The following is a 13,299-nucleotide window of genomic DNA, read 5'->3' on the forward strand; positions in this document are numbered from 1 at the left end:
GTTTTGCAACTAAACTTAATAAACTATTCCCCAGCAAGCAGGTATGTCTCGTTAGTGATATGCCAAAGATAATTCTCACTTAAATTTCTGGCTTTAATGTAAATTTCTTGCATAAATCTATTTATCATTTGTGAGAGATTTCATTGAAATCGGTTATAAAAAAGTAATGGTAGCTTATGCCGAAGAGATGTAATTAGTTGTGTATAGAAATGCTACTATGGTCAAATAGTGGGTAGTTTTGAACAGGTCAACGAAGCGAAAGAATAAATACATGCGATTCACATTTATACAAGTGGACAACAACCAGTCGTAAAACGACACGCTAAAATTCAGGCAAGGATCAAAGTGCAACGCTGATCGTGAGGTAGTATAATTGCAGCAATACGTTCAGTCAACAAAAGGAGGATCAGAAGAAGCTGCGCTGGAAATGGAATTTACCATCAAAAAAGGAGGACATCTAAAAGATGGATCGATAGAGTGAGGATACATTCGATACATTCGACCTGAATTATGCGGTATAGTTCGGCAATTGTGCAAGTTTAACAATATGAGTGTCAGCTCGTCAGGAGCGACAGTTTGAACTGAGCATCGATGGTGACGTGGAAGCAAAAGCGATAGTTATAAAGAATGAAAGGAGAACGATGGTTACAAAGAACTTTGTGAACATGCACAGGAATTGCAATCTCGTATAGGATGCAAGTAACAAGAAGAAACTAATTTTTCGGAGATCTTTCCATGGCTTAGATTAGAAAATTGTTGTTGTGAATTTGTCATAAAAATTCATAATTCTGTTCGACGTACAGAAGACATCAGAGGCAGAAGAGAGTGTTTTTTTTTTTTTTTTTTTTATATTTTGATAGTTCTGGAATCATGAGGATAATATATAAGTTCCGGAATCATGAGGATAACATATAAGTTCCTTTAAATTTTTATTTCAAATTTTGAAAAAATGCAATTGTTAAAGACGGCAGATTTTGCAGATTTTTAATTATTATGAAAGAAAGTAGTTTATTTCTTGTTTTAGGTTTTCTTCTCAAGTGATCTCTGTATTGACGATGCTTCATTTTGGACTGAACTGTTGCAAGCTATCACAGATTATGTTTCAAAAAATGAAAAAATTTTCGGTACCATTCAGTGTTGTAGTTGAACTGCGGAATTTTTCTGTTCATTTTTTGTTACATTATGGCAACAATATTGTAAAAGATTTGTTTCTGTAATTCATTCTTCATTTCTTTCAGTCTTTCAGTAACATTTGTCATTTAATCTGCATCAGTTATTTTCAGATTCAGCTGAAGGAAAATAGTTGAAGTTTTCTTTTTACGAATGATACTGAAAGAAGAAATATATTTTTATAGTTTCTTTACCTTTGTCTATATGCCCTGTACTCCGTATCCATTATTTCTTTAAAGCATTCAAATTTTTAAATTATGTCCATATTGCTCAGAATACCTCGTGCTTGATCTTGTCTGTTAAAATTATGCATAAATCTTTTTTGCCACAGTAGCAGGAATGTCTTTATTTCTTTCAAATTATCAGTGAGGGAATTATTTTCATTTCCATCTGTATATCATATGTGGCCATATCCACAGTATTTTCACGGAAACATCATTTCTTTGCGTTACGTGTAACTCGTATTCTGGTAAACGTATATGCAAATATGATTGTGCACAGTCTATAGCCACATAAGCATCTGCATGTGCTATAGTTTGTATGTATGAGTGCACTTCTAATGCAATCTTAAGTGTTATCTATTTCATTGTACTGTGTGGCAAAATAATTTTTCAGATGTTGCGAGTAGTTCGTGGTCGGGGCCTTATGCAAATATTTTGCAATCAGCAACGTTTTTGTAGATTTGAAGGAGGTACTATAAATGAAAAGGAGATTGAGATTCAGAAGAAAACACCACGAGGCAAGATGGATCATGAGCTGGGAACGGGAAAGGAGGATAAGCCTTATGAAGACCCATATCTCCCAAAGCATCCCGGAGGTATCCATTCTAATTTCGCGAGTGGAAGATAATTGACTAAGATTGGTTTCTTAGGAGGATTTGATGCATCATATGGGTGTTTGCTACTTTTTCTAAATTTTTAAGTATTTTGATGACCGCGGTGCAGTTGTTTACATTCATTGCATCATTTCTAATTTTCATGTGAATCAATAGAAGAAGTGCTCACTTTAGGCGTCAACCCGATAACCGGAGAAATTGGTGGGCCAGCGGGACCGGAACCGACCCGTTTTGGCGATTGGGAACGGAAAGGACGTTGTATTGACTTCTAAAACCCACTTTTTCCTACAAGTTTATTTTCCAAATCAATTTTTCCTATAAGTTCAAGTGATATTAAGAATCATTTGATTTCATTGATTTATAAAGGAATTGTTTTTGCTTTATCTTAAAATTAATTTAATTTAATAATTGTCATGAATGCCTAGAATAAATGCTTCAAAATCCGTTTGTGTTTTTGTGATTTGAATTTAAATTTTGGTTCCTGTGTGTGAGCCAACAACTACATGCTGCAGTGAAGGAGTTTATCATTTTATTAAGTTAATACTTTTTACAATAAACTCGACGATGAATTTTGAGTAAAGAATTCCTATAACGTTTAATAAATTAAGTGAGCAAGTATGACAGGGCTCATTTTTTGATTCCTTGCTCTGTGAGAAAGGACTAGTATTTTTACTTTAGATGAGTAATGTTGGAAACATATTTGGAATAAACTATCTGAAGGAGTTGATAGAAACAGGTTATGCTATTCTTGCTGAAATATTTCGTTTGGTTGATTGTGTTCCGGATGATTTCAAGAATCCGACTCGTAGTCGCTTCAAACCATTCATTATTGATTTTTCATATTTTGATGACCTTTCTATTATCGATCGCTATATTGATTCACATGAGGTCGGCTACTTTTTATTGTAGAGATCTTATTTTTACTCTTCCTTAGAAGTCTTATTTTGGTTTTTTATTAAAAAAATATTTTCAGCAAGGAACACAACTGGAAGACGAATATTTATTCATATTTGAAAGACATATTAAACGGTTCGGTGCTCTTTTCGATGCTATAGCTCATTTTTTTGCTGATTTAATTGAGTGAGTTCTTATATATTTCATCTTCATTTCTCGAATGATTTTTTAAGAACGTTAGTGACATTTCTGTTTGTAGCAGTTAAATGTCTGTGATTTTCCTTTTCGAGGTATGGGAAAACTTGTTTGATGATGGAGCAATCATCTGGGAAGTCAACACAGTTATTAGTTCATTGTTAACTTTAATTGTTAACTGCATTATTTGTTATTGCTTCTTACCCTTATTTTTTGTAGATATTCAGAAAATAATCGATCTAGTCATGACGCCTTTTCAGTGCGTCGAACAGCAGCTTTTCTGATATTATGTCAACATGAGGTTCGTCATCCGATTTCTCAATATCGTTTTTCTTTGTTTTGAGCTAAAACTTTTTCGAGTTTTTTCTTTTTAAGCTTGAATTATATTTTCCTTTACTGAACTGCACTTATGATTTCAAAAAGTTTAACAATTCCACTTCAAAGTTATTTCAGTATCTAAATATAAATAATTTTCAGGCAGAAGCACTCTTTATCGCAGGCCTCATTTTGTTGGCGTTGGATGAGAAATTTGCTAATGAAGTGAAGCAAAGATTGTTTGTTGCACACTATAGAAGCAAGTACGTGAATGAGATCTTTGGTCAGAGTTACGGTAATGTAAATACTAGGTTGATGAAGTAGTTCTATGTGGCATAAATTAAATTATATGTTGATGAAATAAAGACGATATGAGTTAAATGAATTTTTATGCAGACTTCCATATTCTAAGAATATTTTAAGAAATCTAAAGATTTCAGCCCTTCGAGCAGTGAACGATTCGATCTTCTAGTTGATGTTTTGAAGGTAGCGTCCAGTCGAGAAGAGCTTTTCGGGTAAGCCATTAGAATCTTCGACTATTTCTTGTTATTCTTTTTCCACTTCGTTATTTCTTTTACATGTGACATCAAATTAAGAAGCCGCTGTTGTGCAGTTGTAGTATTATCGTTATAGTATTATCGTATAATTGATAATTGTACTGTTTTTATTTGAAACCTTCGTGAGCTGACATATATATATATATATTTCCATCTCTTATTTTTCAGAAGATTACCATTAAATAAAGCTTTTGTCTGCAATATACTTGTGGTATTATACACAGACGTTTTGTTTCCTGATGAGGTATACAAAATTATTTCCTTGACAATAGTACTATAAGATTTGACTATGACAAGGATTTTAGGAGTATTGGAAAAATTCGAGTTTCGCAAGTTATTATCACTGTTTAAAAGAGTGTCAATTAAATATAAAAATGAATGTTTGTCTCTCAGATATTACAGAAGTCTCGATTATATATGATGCTTCTTTTATTGTATTTTCGGCAACTATTTGATGAAAATTGATATGATTTGAGATCATATACTCCATTTGAAAATCCATTCATTTAGTAATGTGGTTTGAAGCTTTGAAAAAATTATTTGTTAGTTACAGTGATGAGGCTTACCATTTGATTACTATTAATACTATCTGATTCATTTATACGGATTTTAGTTTCCGTTCTTGTAGTCAATTCGTTTTGCTGATGTGATCAGTTTTTTTTTTTTTTTTTTTTTTTTTTCAGGACGAATTTATACCACATGAACTTTCTCGACGAGGCATTCGTGCTTCATGTTATCAACGATCATTTCTTTCTGTCTGTCTTTTCTTTCTTCCTACAGTATTACATTCAGACCATGTTGTTATGCGCCATATTGTAGATACATTTTACGCTGAAGAATGGGTATGTTTTCAGGAAAGTAAATTTAAATTTTATATTTAACAAAGATATAATAATGATAAGTGATATCGTCTTATGGATAGAATGTGGGAATTTAAGTTATAAAAAATAACGTTTTTGATTTTTATTTCCGTAAGATTCAAAGAAAAAAGATGATCTCACTTATTCCTCATTGTTGTTTTCCTTAAGATATGAACACATATCATGCGTAGCTACTTAGGACTTTTGTTTTGGACAAGTTTTCCTCATTTGCAGGTTACATCGTTTTTTAGAATTGGAAAAGCTCATTCGGAAATATGAAATTAGTTAATTTTTAGGTGGTGCATTTGCATATGGGAATAGTGATAAATATGATGGATGCTTGGGATCATTATAGAGCAGCAAATAGTGCACTGCAGCATGCAATTAGTGCACAAATAGTAAAACACTTAACTGCTAGCCATATATCTGCTTTGAAAGCGGCGTCTTTCCCACACACTGCCAAGTTATCAGTAGCCGATGTTATTTTATTTGCTGATCTAATAGCTACTTCAAATAAACACCTCCAATGGGCTATGTTGCATGCCTGTAAGTCTTATTGCTACCATTTTATCGATGCGTATTTAAATCTTATTTTGTATTTTAATCATTCTCATAAAACCCATGTGTATAGGAGTGTTTCATACACACCAAGTTTTCTTTTATTCATCCAGATAAGCCCGAAAAGTGCTGCAAACGTTCCGGACAGCTTTATGATATTGTCAATAGTCAAATTTCGTCGTGTTCGCTTGATCTGTTTAGTAAACTGCTCGAAGTTTCAGCCTTTGAATATAGCTATAAAGAAGTAAGAAATTTTCGGTACTTTTGGCAAGCTGTGAACATTTTGACAAATTTATTTCAACATCTTTCCAAATTGATTATGTTCTTTGTAAAGCAATTTTAAGCCATTGTTTTCTATATACTGGGATTCATTGTTTGTAAATATTTTTCCTTAACAATAAGGTGTTAGTTTTGAAAGGAAATATTCGAATCTTTCGTAGTTGATCTGATCTTTAGATTTTTGTTTTATATATATTAAGTAATTTTATTGGAGCTTCTCTTCGGATTTTTAGGTCGCTCGATCGCTTTTAAACAATAAAGAAAAAAATGTCCGAAAGCTTAAAGACGAAGTCTGTGATCATGTCACGCAAGTAGCTGAACTGTTTGCAAACGAATTACCTTTGCAAAGGATCAAGAAAAATGGTATTATTATATTTTGACCTATTGTGCTTCGTCTTTATCTTCTAATTAATTAGTTCAATATATAGATTGATCTTTTAATTCAACACTGTTTCTGTGAAGGCTTGAGTTACAAGAGAAGATGATCGTTTGCAGAGAAGTTAAGGTCGTGGCTTTTGTTGCTGATGAAAACTATCGAGGAATTAGATATTTTTAACGCAGATGCGTCTTCCTTGATTTCAGAATTGAAAAACCGATTAGATCAGGTTTTTGCATTTCTCCTTCCTTCTAACTTTTATATAATTTGATGAATACCTTTCTTCTGCACATCATTTCGTAGGTTCCGTGCTTCTCATGTTTACAGCCATATTTCTAGTTTTTGTTATATGTCATCGTTTTTTGGCAATAAGTTGTGATTGGAGGGACGTTGCTTCTAACTGGCGATAAATATTTGCTACGAAAATTTTTTTTACAAGATAACATTTGAAACTATTCACTCAAGGAGTGCATTTATATGTGATCATGCACTCAAATTCAACTTATTATAATTTGAATGTACAGGTGAGCGATATGCATGATCTGTCTGGAATAGTTGCTGTATCGCAGTATCTGCAAAGTGCCCAAAATTTATTAACTACGCTATCGCACTATTGCATGCTGGATGAAGCATTTTTGAAAAAAATAGAATCAGCAACAAATTTCTCATATGGATGGGCAATGATTGACCAGTATTCTCTTAATTTTAATTGTATTTTATTAATAATCACTTTGTTTTTATTGAAGTTCTTGAACTTTGGTTTTTGATTTTTTTTTTTTTTTTGAACTTATGCTTAAAATAATGTTTTTTTATTCGTCGCTGTTTTAGAAATTCATATGAATCCTCAAATGGAAAGTGCTAAACTAATTATTTTAAGAAAGTTTTCTCTCAAATTCATTCCTAATTGAACATTTGTGTTATAGATGGGCTGAAAATATGAAAAGTCTGGTAATAGTCAATCCACTTCCCGTACGTTCAGTGTTTGTCAAAATGGCGAACTCAATTAATTTAACATTGGAACGCCTTAATACACCAGAGAGGATATCGTCTATATCAATTTGTTATTCGCGCTTGATTGAAGCAAGATTGCGCAAAATTCTTCAGGTACGAGTGGTTGCTTTTTCATATATTTATGTTCCCTTCATATATTTTTCGACTATTACATTTACTGCTTTTAATGTAATTAGTTTTGAAATTTTATCACATTCAGAGATCTGAAAACTACTGTGCATGTTTTTTTCACTTATATTTGCATTATTTTTTGTGAAACTGATGAATGAACATGAATTTGTGAAAATGAAGTTTAAACAAAAATCAAATTTGAAATTTTAAGGTTAGATTTTTTGAAATAGAAAACTTTATCTGCAGGCTGTCCCACGTTCGCTGTTTACACTGCTGGATAAGGTAGCTAGTCTTTTGAGCCCTCCGCAAGGATGTTCTATCAATAAAACTGATGTTCGTCAATTTGCGGATTCAGAACGTCGTTTGCAGCTTGCAGCTATTACACATGCAGTCTCAATGCTTTCTTCTGGTATTTCAACTATGCAGCTAACATCACTTGGGTCACTTCGAGTGGATCCATCAAATCTTTTTCTAGATGGAATTAGAAAGTTTGTATTTACGGACTTATTGCTGGAAATTAATAGTGTCACCCTTTTTAGATGTTATCAGTTGATGACTGTGGGAATAAATTATTTATACACTTGATAAAAGAGAAATGTTTCATTTCAGAGAATTAGTAACTGAAATATGTGCAACGTTACGATCGCAATTAGCTTCCGATTTGCTTTTGGATGATTTTTTAATTAAATTGAAAAACCAGTTTGCTCACTTACGTGGAGCTTTTGTTTACATGTGTGAACATATTGCTATCAATGGAGCTGTAATATGGCACAACGAATTAGCTCGTGTAATTGGTTATATGATCGAGAAAGAATGTAACGCCTTTTTACAACATCCCGTTTGTTTTTTCGTTAATTCTGACAGAAAATTTCTAAGTGTTTTAATGAATTCAGTATGTTTGATGTTCGAAAAGTACGATGAAAAGTAGGATCTCCTTTCAAGATAGACTTTTCATTTTACTGATTAAAGTTGATAACTAGAGCAACACATTGCAGATCACTGAGGAAGAAAGCTTATATCAGTCCAGGTCAGCACCAATTCCAAATATTCCAGCATTTGAAGGATCATTAACTCCTCTACATCGCTTGTTTAGCAGAATTTTGAATGCATCAGATCCAAAGTAAAGTGATTGTACCTTGGTTTATAGAGCAGTCACAAAAATTAGATTTAAAGAAATTTTTGAAGATGTAAAAATTAGTTTCCAAATTCAAAACTTTTCAAAACTGAATTTTATTTTTGGGCTGTGATTTAATAATTGTTTTCAGATCATCATATTTTGTAAATTCGATGAGAATGTGGTGTGATTTAAAAACTAAGAAAACAGTCTTGTCAGGCGAATCTCTGAATGCTATACAAGTAATTTGAAATAAGCCATTATAAATTTAATGTCTATTATTTGAACCAAACCTAACCAATTATGTTCAAGACCAATGAAATTCTAAAAAAAAAAAAAAAAAAAAAAAAAAAACATTGCAAAATTTCTGTTATTTGAAGTTTTCTGTCATCTTTCCTGAATAAAATGGTGGTATACTAATCAGTTGGCATTATTATGTTGTCGATAAATATTTGTGTTAAATTGGGTTAAGAGAAGTATTTTTGCTTAGTGCATCTGTAATTTCAGATATTTATTTCTTATTTTCAATTATATTTGGACAATACGAGAAAACTTCATCCTTTTTAGGAAGCACTTTCACCGATGGCTCTATATGGACTCGATCGGATTACATCATTTCACATTGTGAAATATTTGTATACCTTATTTGAACAACTTTCGGAAATATTATGTCCTGTGATGACTTCACTGTTAAATGACATTACATTGGTGAAAACTGTGGTAGTTGCTGGAAGACTGAAAATCTTCGATTGTGCTTTGTCAAAATTCTTACCAAATTCATCACGATTTATTAGGACTGTCAGTAAGGCATGTTTTGTTCTACTCCATTATCATTTCGATTTTTGAGGAATCGACTGCTAATATTCGTCTGAGAAACTGTCTTTTAATGTGCTATTTTATTACAATGACATTTCGCTTCAGTGATGTTGCGTGTTCTCCACTGATTTATCATGCACTAATTAAGAAAAAAGCTATTTATGCCGGAGAATCAGAGTGATTATCTCGCTTCTAAGTTTGCTATTCCCTACTCGATTTTTATGTATTTAAACGTCGAATGAGTTAACATAACAACATAATTTCAGATTGGTCAATTACAACTATTGCGGCAACAAATATTATCTGTTAATCAGTCAGCATTACGACAACATTCATCGAATATCTTCAGTGCAGTTGCAACATTTAACGAGTTCTGAATTTCCTTAGCCGATTCTTACTAGAAAATTTTAAAGAAAACATTCTGGAGGATTTTCTAAAGAAATTTGGTAAACCTTCTAAAAAAAATCTGATTTCCTCTAGAATCTTTATTCGGAGAACATCTCAATCGTCTTTAATGTTTCTCAGTCATTATTGCTTCAGAAGAAAACACGTTTATTCAGAGGTGTTATTAGTGATATTCGTGGACATCGTGGTGAATGTGATGCAACATTTCTCGGTGAATTGTCGGTACTTTTGGAACGCTGCGGTATAACAGATCCATTCATGAAAGTAAGTTTTGAAATTTTTGCCGTTTTGCAGGAATTATTAATGTAATAAGATCTTTGTTTACAGCATTGTAGCTGTCGTTACTCATTTTTTTTCTTTTCTTTTTAATATTTGCAGATATACATTAGGAGAGAGACACCACAATTGTTGCTACCTACAATGTTTCTTGTACTTCTCGCTGCGATAAGCAAGTTCAACGGTAAAACATTTTCAGATCCGCGTACTGTTTTTCCCATCTTATTCTATTATTTATGTAACCAGTGTAACATTTAATAGAAGAATTCCATATATTTTTTTTTTTTATACGGACAAAAGTTGTATGAGAAATCTGTTTTTGTAGTACTCAAAAAAGCCGACTCGACGGACATCTCGGCATTCTGCGCTGGTTTCGCATGTATATTATTGCAGTTTAATGTTTTGCAAGAATTCTTCGCCCTTTGCAACCTTTACATATCAACGACTTTACTTACAGCACGGGGAAATATGAAACAAGGAACTTTCATGCATACTCTTCGCTTTATAGCTTATTATTCTTCTTTACCATTAAATGTAAGGCTTTAGTTGACTCTTACAAGTCTTTAGCCTTCTAGAAAACTACAGTTTTCCAAGAAAAAACAAATCCAATTAAGATTTATATAAAAACATCTAATTTAGACAAAGTTTTCAACCTTTCCAGGGGTCAGAAGTCCCGTTGCTCTTTCTAACTTACATGTCTACTTTAAAACTTGGGTCCTTAAAGTTCAGCAAGTTAGCTGCATTATCCTCGAAAGAATTACTGAGTTTATTTTCAGGTAATGGAAGAACATGTTTTGCTCTCGTTACAAGAAAAAATCTGACTTTATATGGGTTTGTACAGATATTTCTAATTTCGCATAGCACACGATAAATAATTTATTAGATTTTCTTCACTGAAACAGAAAGAGTATCAAATAACCATGGAATCACTCAGATTTTCTGCATATATTTATATTTACATTAAAAATACACATGCTTGAAATCTAACAGTGCTTTTTTCCGCGTTGAGTTTTTGTACGCCGATAAAACTCCTTCGGCATTCGTTGTTCTTCTTCTTCCTCAAGCATTTTCTGCACTTTTTTTGCTTCTTCGGCAACCTGCATAACAAATGGGTTAAGCTACAGCATTTAAAAAGGAACTGAAATGTGACCGTAAACGCATGGGAAATAATTCCATGACTTCTATTTCATCTGTGCTATGCTTTGACTCTTGTTTCCAAGAATTTCAAGCACTAAAACATCTAGTGACTAAGGAAGCCTTCCTAAACTAATGATGACAGTGGTTAACTGACAGTAAACTAACTATTTCGAGTTCGAAGACAAAAAAAAAAATGCACATTTTGATAAATTTCAATTGATGTGTCGTTGCACACAAACAGCATGAAGTGCTAAGACTCATTTCACATTTTGCGCTATGATGTATTTTATTATACAGTTTTCCATGCGCTTTCTGAAACAGACAGCCGACGTTAAGGAAAATGGAACCAGTATAAATCTACACCTTTATGTCACAGGACTTGTCCAACACTTCATTTACGCCATCTTGTTTGATGCACAAACTTGTTTTCAAAGTTTTGAAAGATTACTTTATTCTCCCGTTCATTTGCTTCCGCAATAGCTTTTTCAGTGAGCTTTGCTACATGACTCAAATCCTCTTTGATGTCAGTACATCGCTGTATCCATTTATGTAATATTTGACAAATATCATCTAATTCATCATCTGCAATATCTCGGTTCTTCCATGAAAAAACCTCGACTTCACTTCTCTGAGCATTCAGTCGACCCTATAAAGTTTACAGTTCTAGAAATAATATAAGAAGTCAATAAAAAAAGAACTCATTGGAAACTAGAAAAATATATTATTCAACCTTCACTACGTTAATTACGGAAATTGTCTCGAGATGAATTAGCGATTGAATATATTTAGTTTCAACGATTACATGAATTAAAAACGTGAAAAATCAACAAAGAAAGTGGATACATGCCGCGTATACCAAGTTATTAGTTTCAACTAGACGCATAATGTTATGTGGATCTCGGTGCATCCGTTAAACTGTTTACTTACTCTACTGTCTTCATTAATAACAATCGTCAAAACTTAAAACCAGTGAGAGCGTACGCATGACTTCTGACTTCTCTGTTTAATTAGTATTCAAAGATAAAGAATAATTCTACAGTATCTTGACACAACATAAGTGAAGACGTAATATGAATCTCAGCGGCATTTCGAATTTTCTAACAACCACCAGAACTACTAGTGGAACGGCCAAAACAGATGTCACTTCCATTATAAGATTGTCAGTAAAGAAATAAGCAAAAAAAAAAAAAAACCTGAATAATACCATCATATATGGCAGAAATGAAGAGACGTTGGAATTCTTGCAGATCAGTGATTTGCAACTCACGCATCGCATCTTCAATCAAGAAAATTTTTGAACGAGTGCACATCGTTACCAACGATAACTGCCGAATTTTCCTTAACATTGTCTCATTCAGATCAGGCAAATCGTCCTTACGTTCAACGGCATCTTTGTATGTCCCTAAACGCTATAGATCCTCGTTTGTTCAATGGATTAGCTGAATATAAATGATATAAAATATATCATTCAGATATTTCTCCTTGTTTTATGTGTTGAAATGGGACAAGATGAGTTATTCAGAAAGCAACGTGGATAGCTGACACCGAACCAATAATAAATACCTACTCAGATATCTTTCTGCTCGAAAGAGATGATGTAACCAACATATGATAGCTTGATTAAATACAGACAAGTTCGCAAGCACCAAAACCTAGACAATTTGGTAAGTGGTGGTTGTTAAAATACTCCTAAATTTAATCTAGCTGTTGGTTAGACCATCAGTATTTCGAATCTGCATCAATTCCATTATGACTAGTTTTTATTGACCTTATATTACTCATAAATTTATCTTATCTCCATTACTATTCTTGAAATTAAAAAATAAATTTACTTGCCGTAAGCAAAAAGACACAATAAATTGTAATATTTGCAATAATTTTGGTCGTCTTGCAGTGCTTTTACCGATGGTTCTGATAGAAATTGAGCGAATGCATGAATATCGTTGGCTTCCACAACAGAACAAATTTGTTTGGCAACTTCCTGCGCATTTACTGCATTCCGGAAATTACTCAAATAGACTTCAGCCATCAAGAATGAATTGCTGCAATGTAGTACGCTATAATTTAATTCCTGTATTCTGTCATGATCAAAATGTCCATTGTAAACTAATCTTTATGGCATCTTTTATGACTTTTAAGTAACAAAGAGTTAACAATGAATATTTTGATGATGGTAGAGGTCATGAGAATCCGTCCCATATATAACATATCCGACATCTAATCAAGTAAAAAATACTACATTGAACAACATAGTACACTGAAGGGAGCGAAAGTATCGTATAATTATTATCAAAAAGCAAGTTATGACATAAGAAATATAAGCATAAAAAAAGTTACGGATGTCAAATCTTATAAGCATAAGCCATCCAGAAAGTTCAGAAGAAATTCAC

The 13,299-nt window shown here is 32.7% G+C and overlaps 3 protein-coding genes across 3 annotated transcripts; 2 read left to right on the forward strand and 1 right to left on the reverse strand.

Moving 5' to 3' along the window:
• Positions 1-1,785: 1,785 nt before the first annotated feature.
• Positions 1,786-2,277, forward strand: Bm6139 (CG7224, putative; the record flags this gene model as incomplete). Its single annotated transcript, XM_001899810.2, has 2 exons — positions 1,786-1,987; positions 2,180-2,277. 2 exons carry the CDS (start codon positions 1,786-1,788, stop codon positions 2,275-2,277), a joined length of 300 nt encoding a protein of 99 aa, XP_001899845.1.
• Positions 2,278-2,683: 406 nt separating this feature from the next.
• Positions 2,684-10,593, forward strand: Bm5581 (Protein KIAA0196, putative; the record flags this gene model as incomplete). Its single annotated transcript, XM_001899811.2, has 23 exons — positions 2,684-2,893; positions 2,979-3,085; positions 3,314-3,395; positions 3,572-3,672; positions 3,850-3,924; positions 4,135-4,210; positions 4,650-4,808; positions 5,123-5,372; positions 5,498-5,628; positions 5,897-6,026; positions 6,159-6,268; positions 6,564-6,730; positions 6,963-7,143; positions 7,408-7,649; positions 7,771-7,999; positions 8,157-8,281; positions 8,427-8,517; positions 8,843-9,073; positions 9,358-9,461; positions 9,652-9,760; positions 9,875-9,956; positions 10,098-10,306; positions 10,549-10,593. 23 exons carry the CDS (start codon positions 2,684-2,686, stop codon positions 10,591-10,593), a joined length of 3,246 nt encoding a protein of 1,081 aa, XP_001899846.2.
• A 162-nt stretch (positions 10,594-10,755) lies between these two features.
• Bm12813 (Uncharacterized protein) lies at positions 10,756-12,938 on the reverse strand (the record flags this gene model as incomplete). Its single annotated transcript, XM_043080172.1, has 4 exons — positions 10,756-10,869; positions 11,358-11,555; positions 12,103-12,311; positions 12,761-12,938. The coding sequence occupies 4 exons, from the start codon at positions 12,936-12,938 to the stop codon at positions 10,756-10,758; spliced, it is 699 nt and encodes a 232-aa protein (XP_042936106.1).
• Between the last annotated feature and the right edge of the window lie 361 nt (positions 12,939-13,299).

This window comes from Brugia malayi (assembly GCF_000002995.4).
Source record: "Brugia malayi strain FR3 genome assembly, contig: Bm_v4_Chr3_scaffold_001, whole genome shotgun sequence".
Lineage (NCBI taxonomy): Eukaryota > Metazoa > Nematoda > Chromadorea > Rhabditida > Onchocercidae > Brugia > Brugia malayi.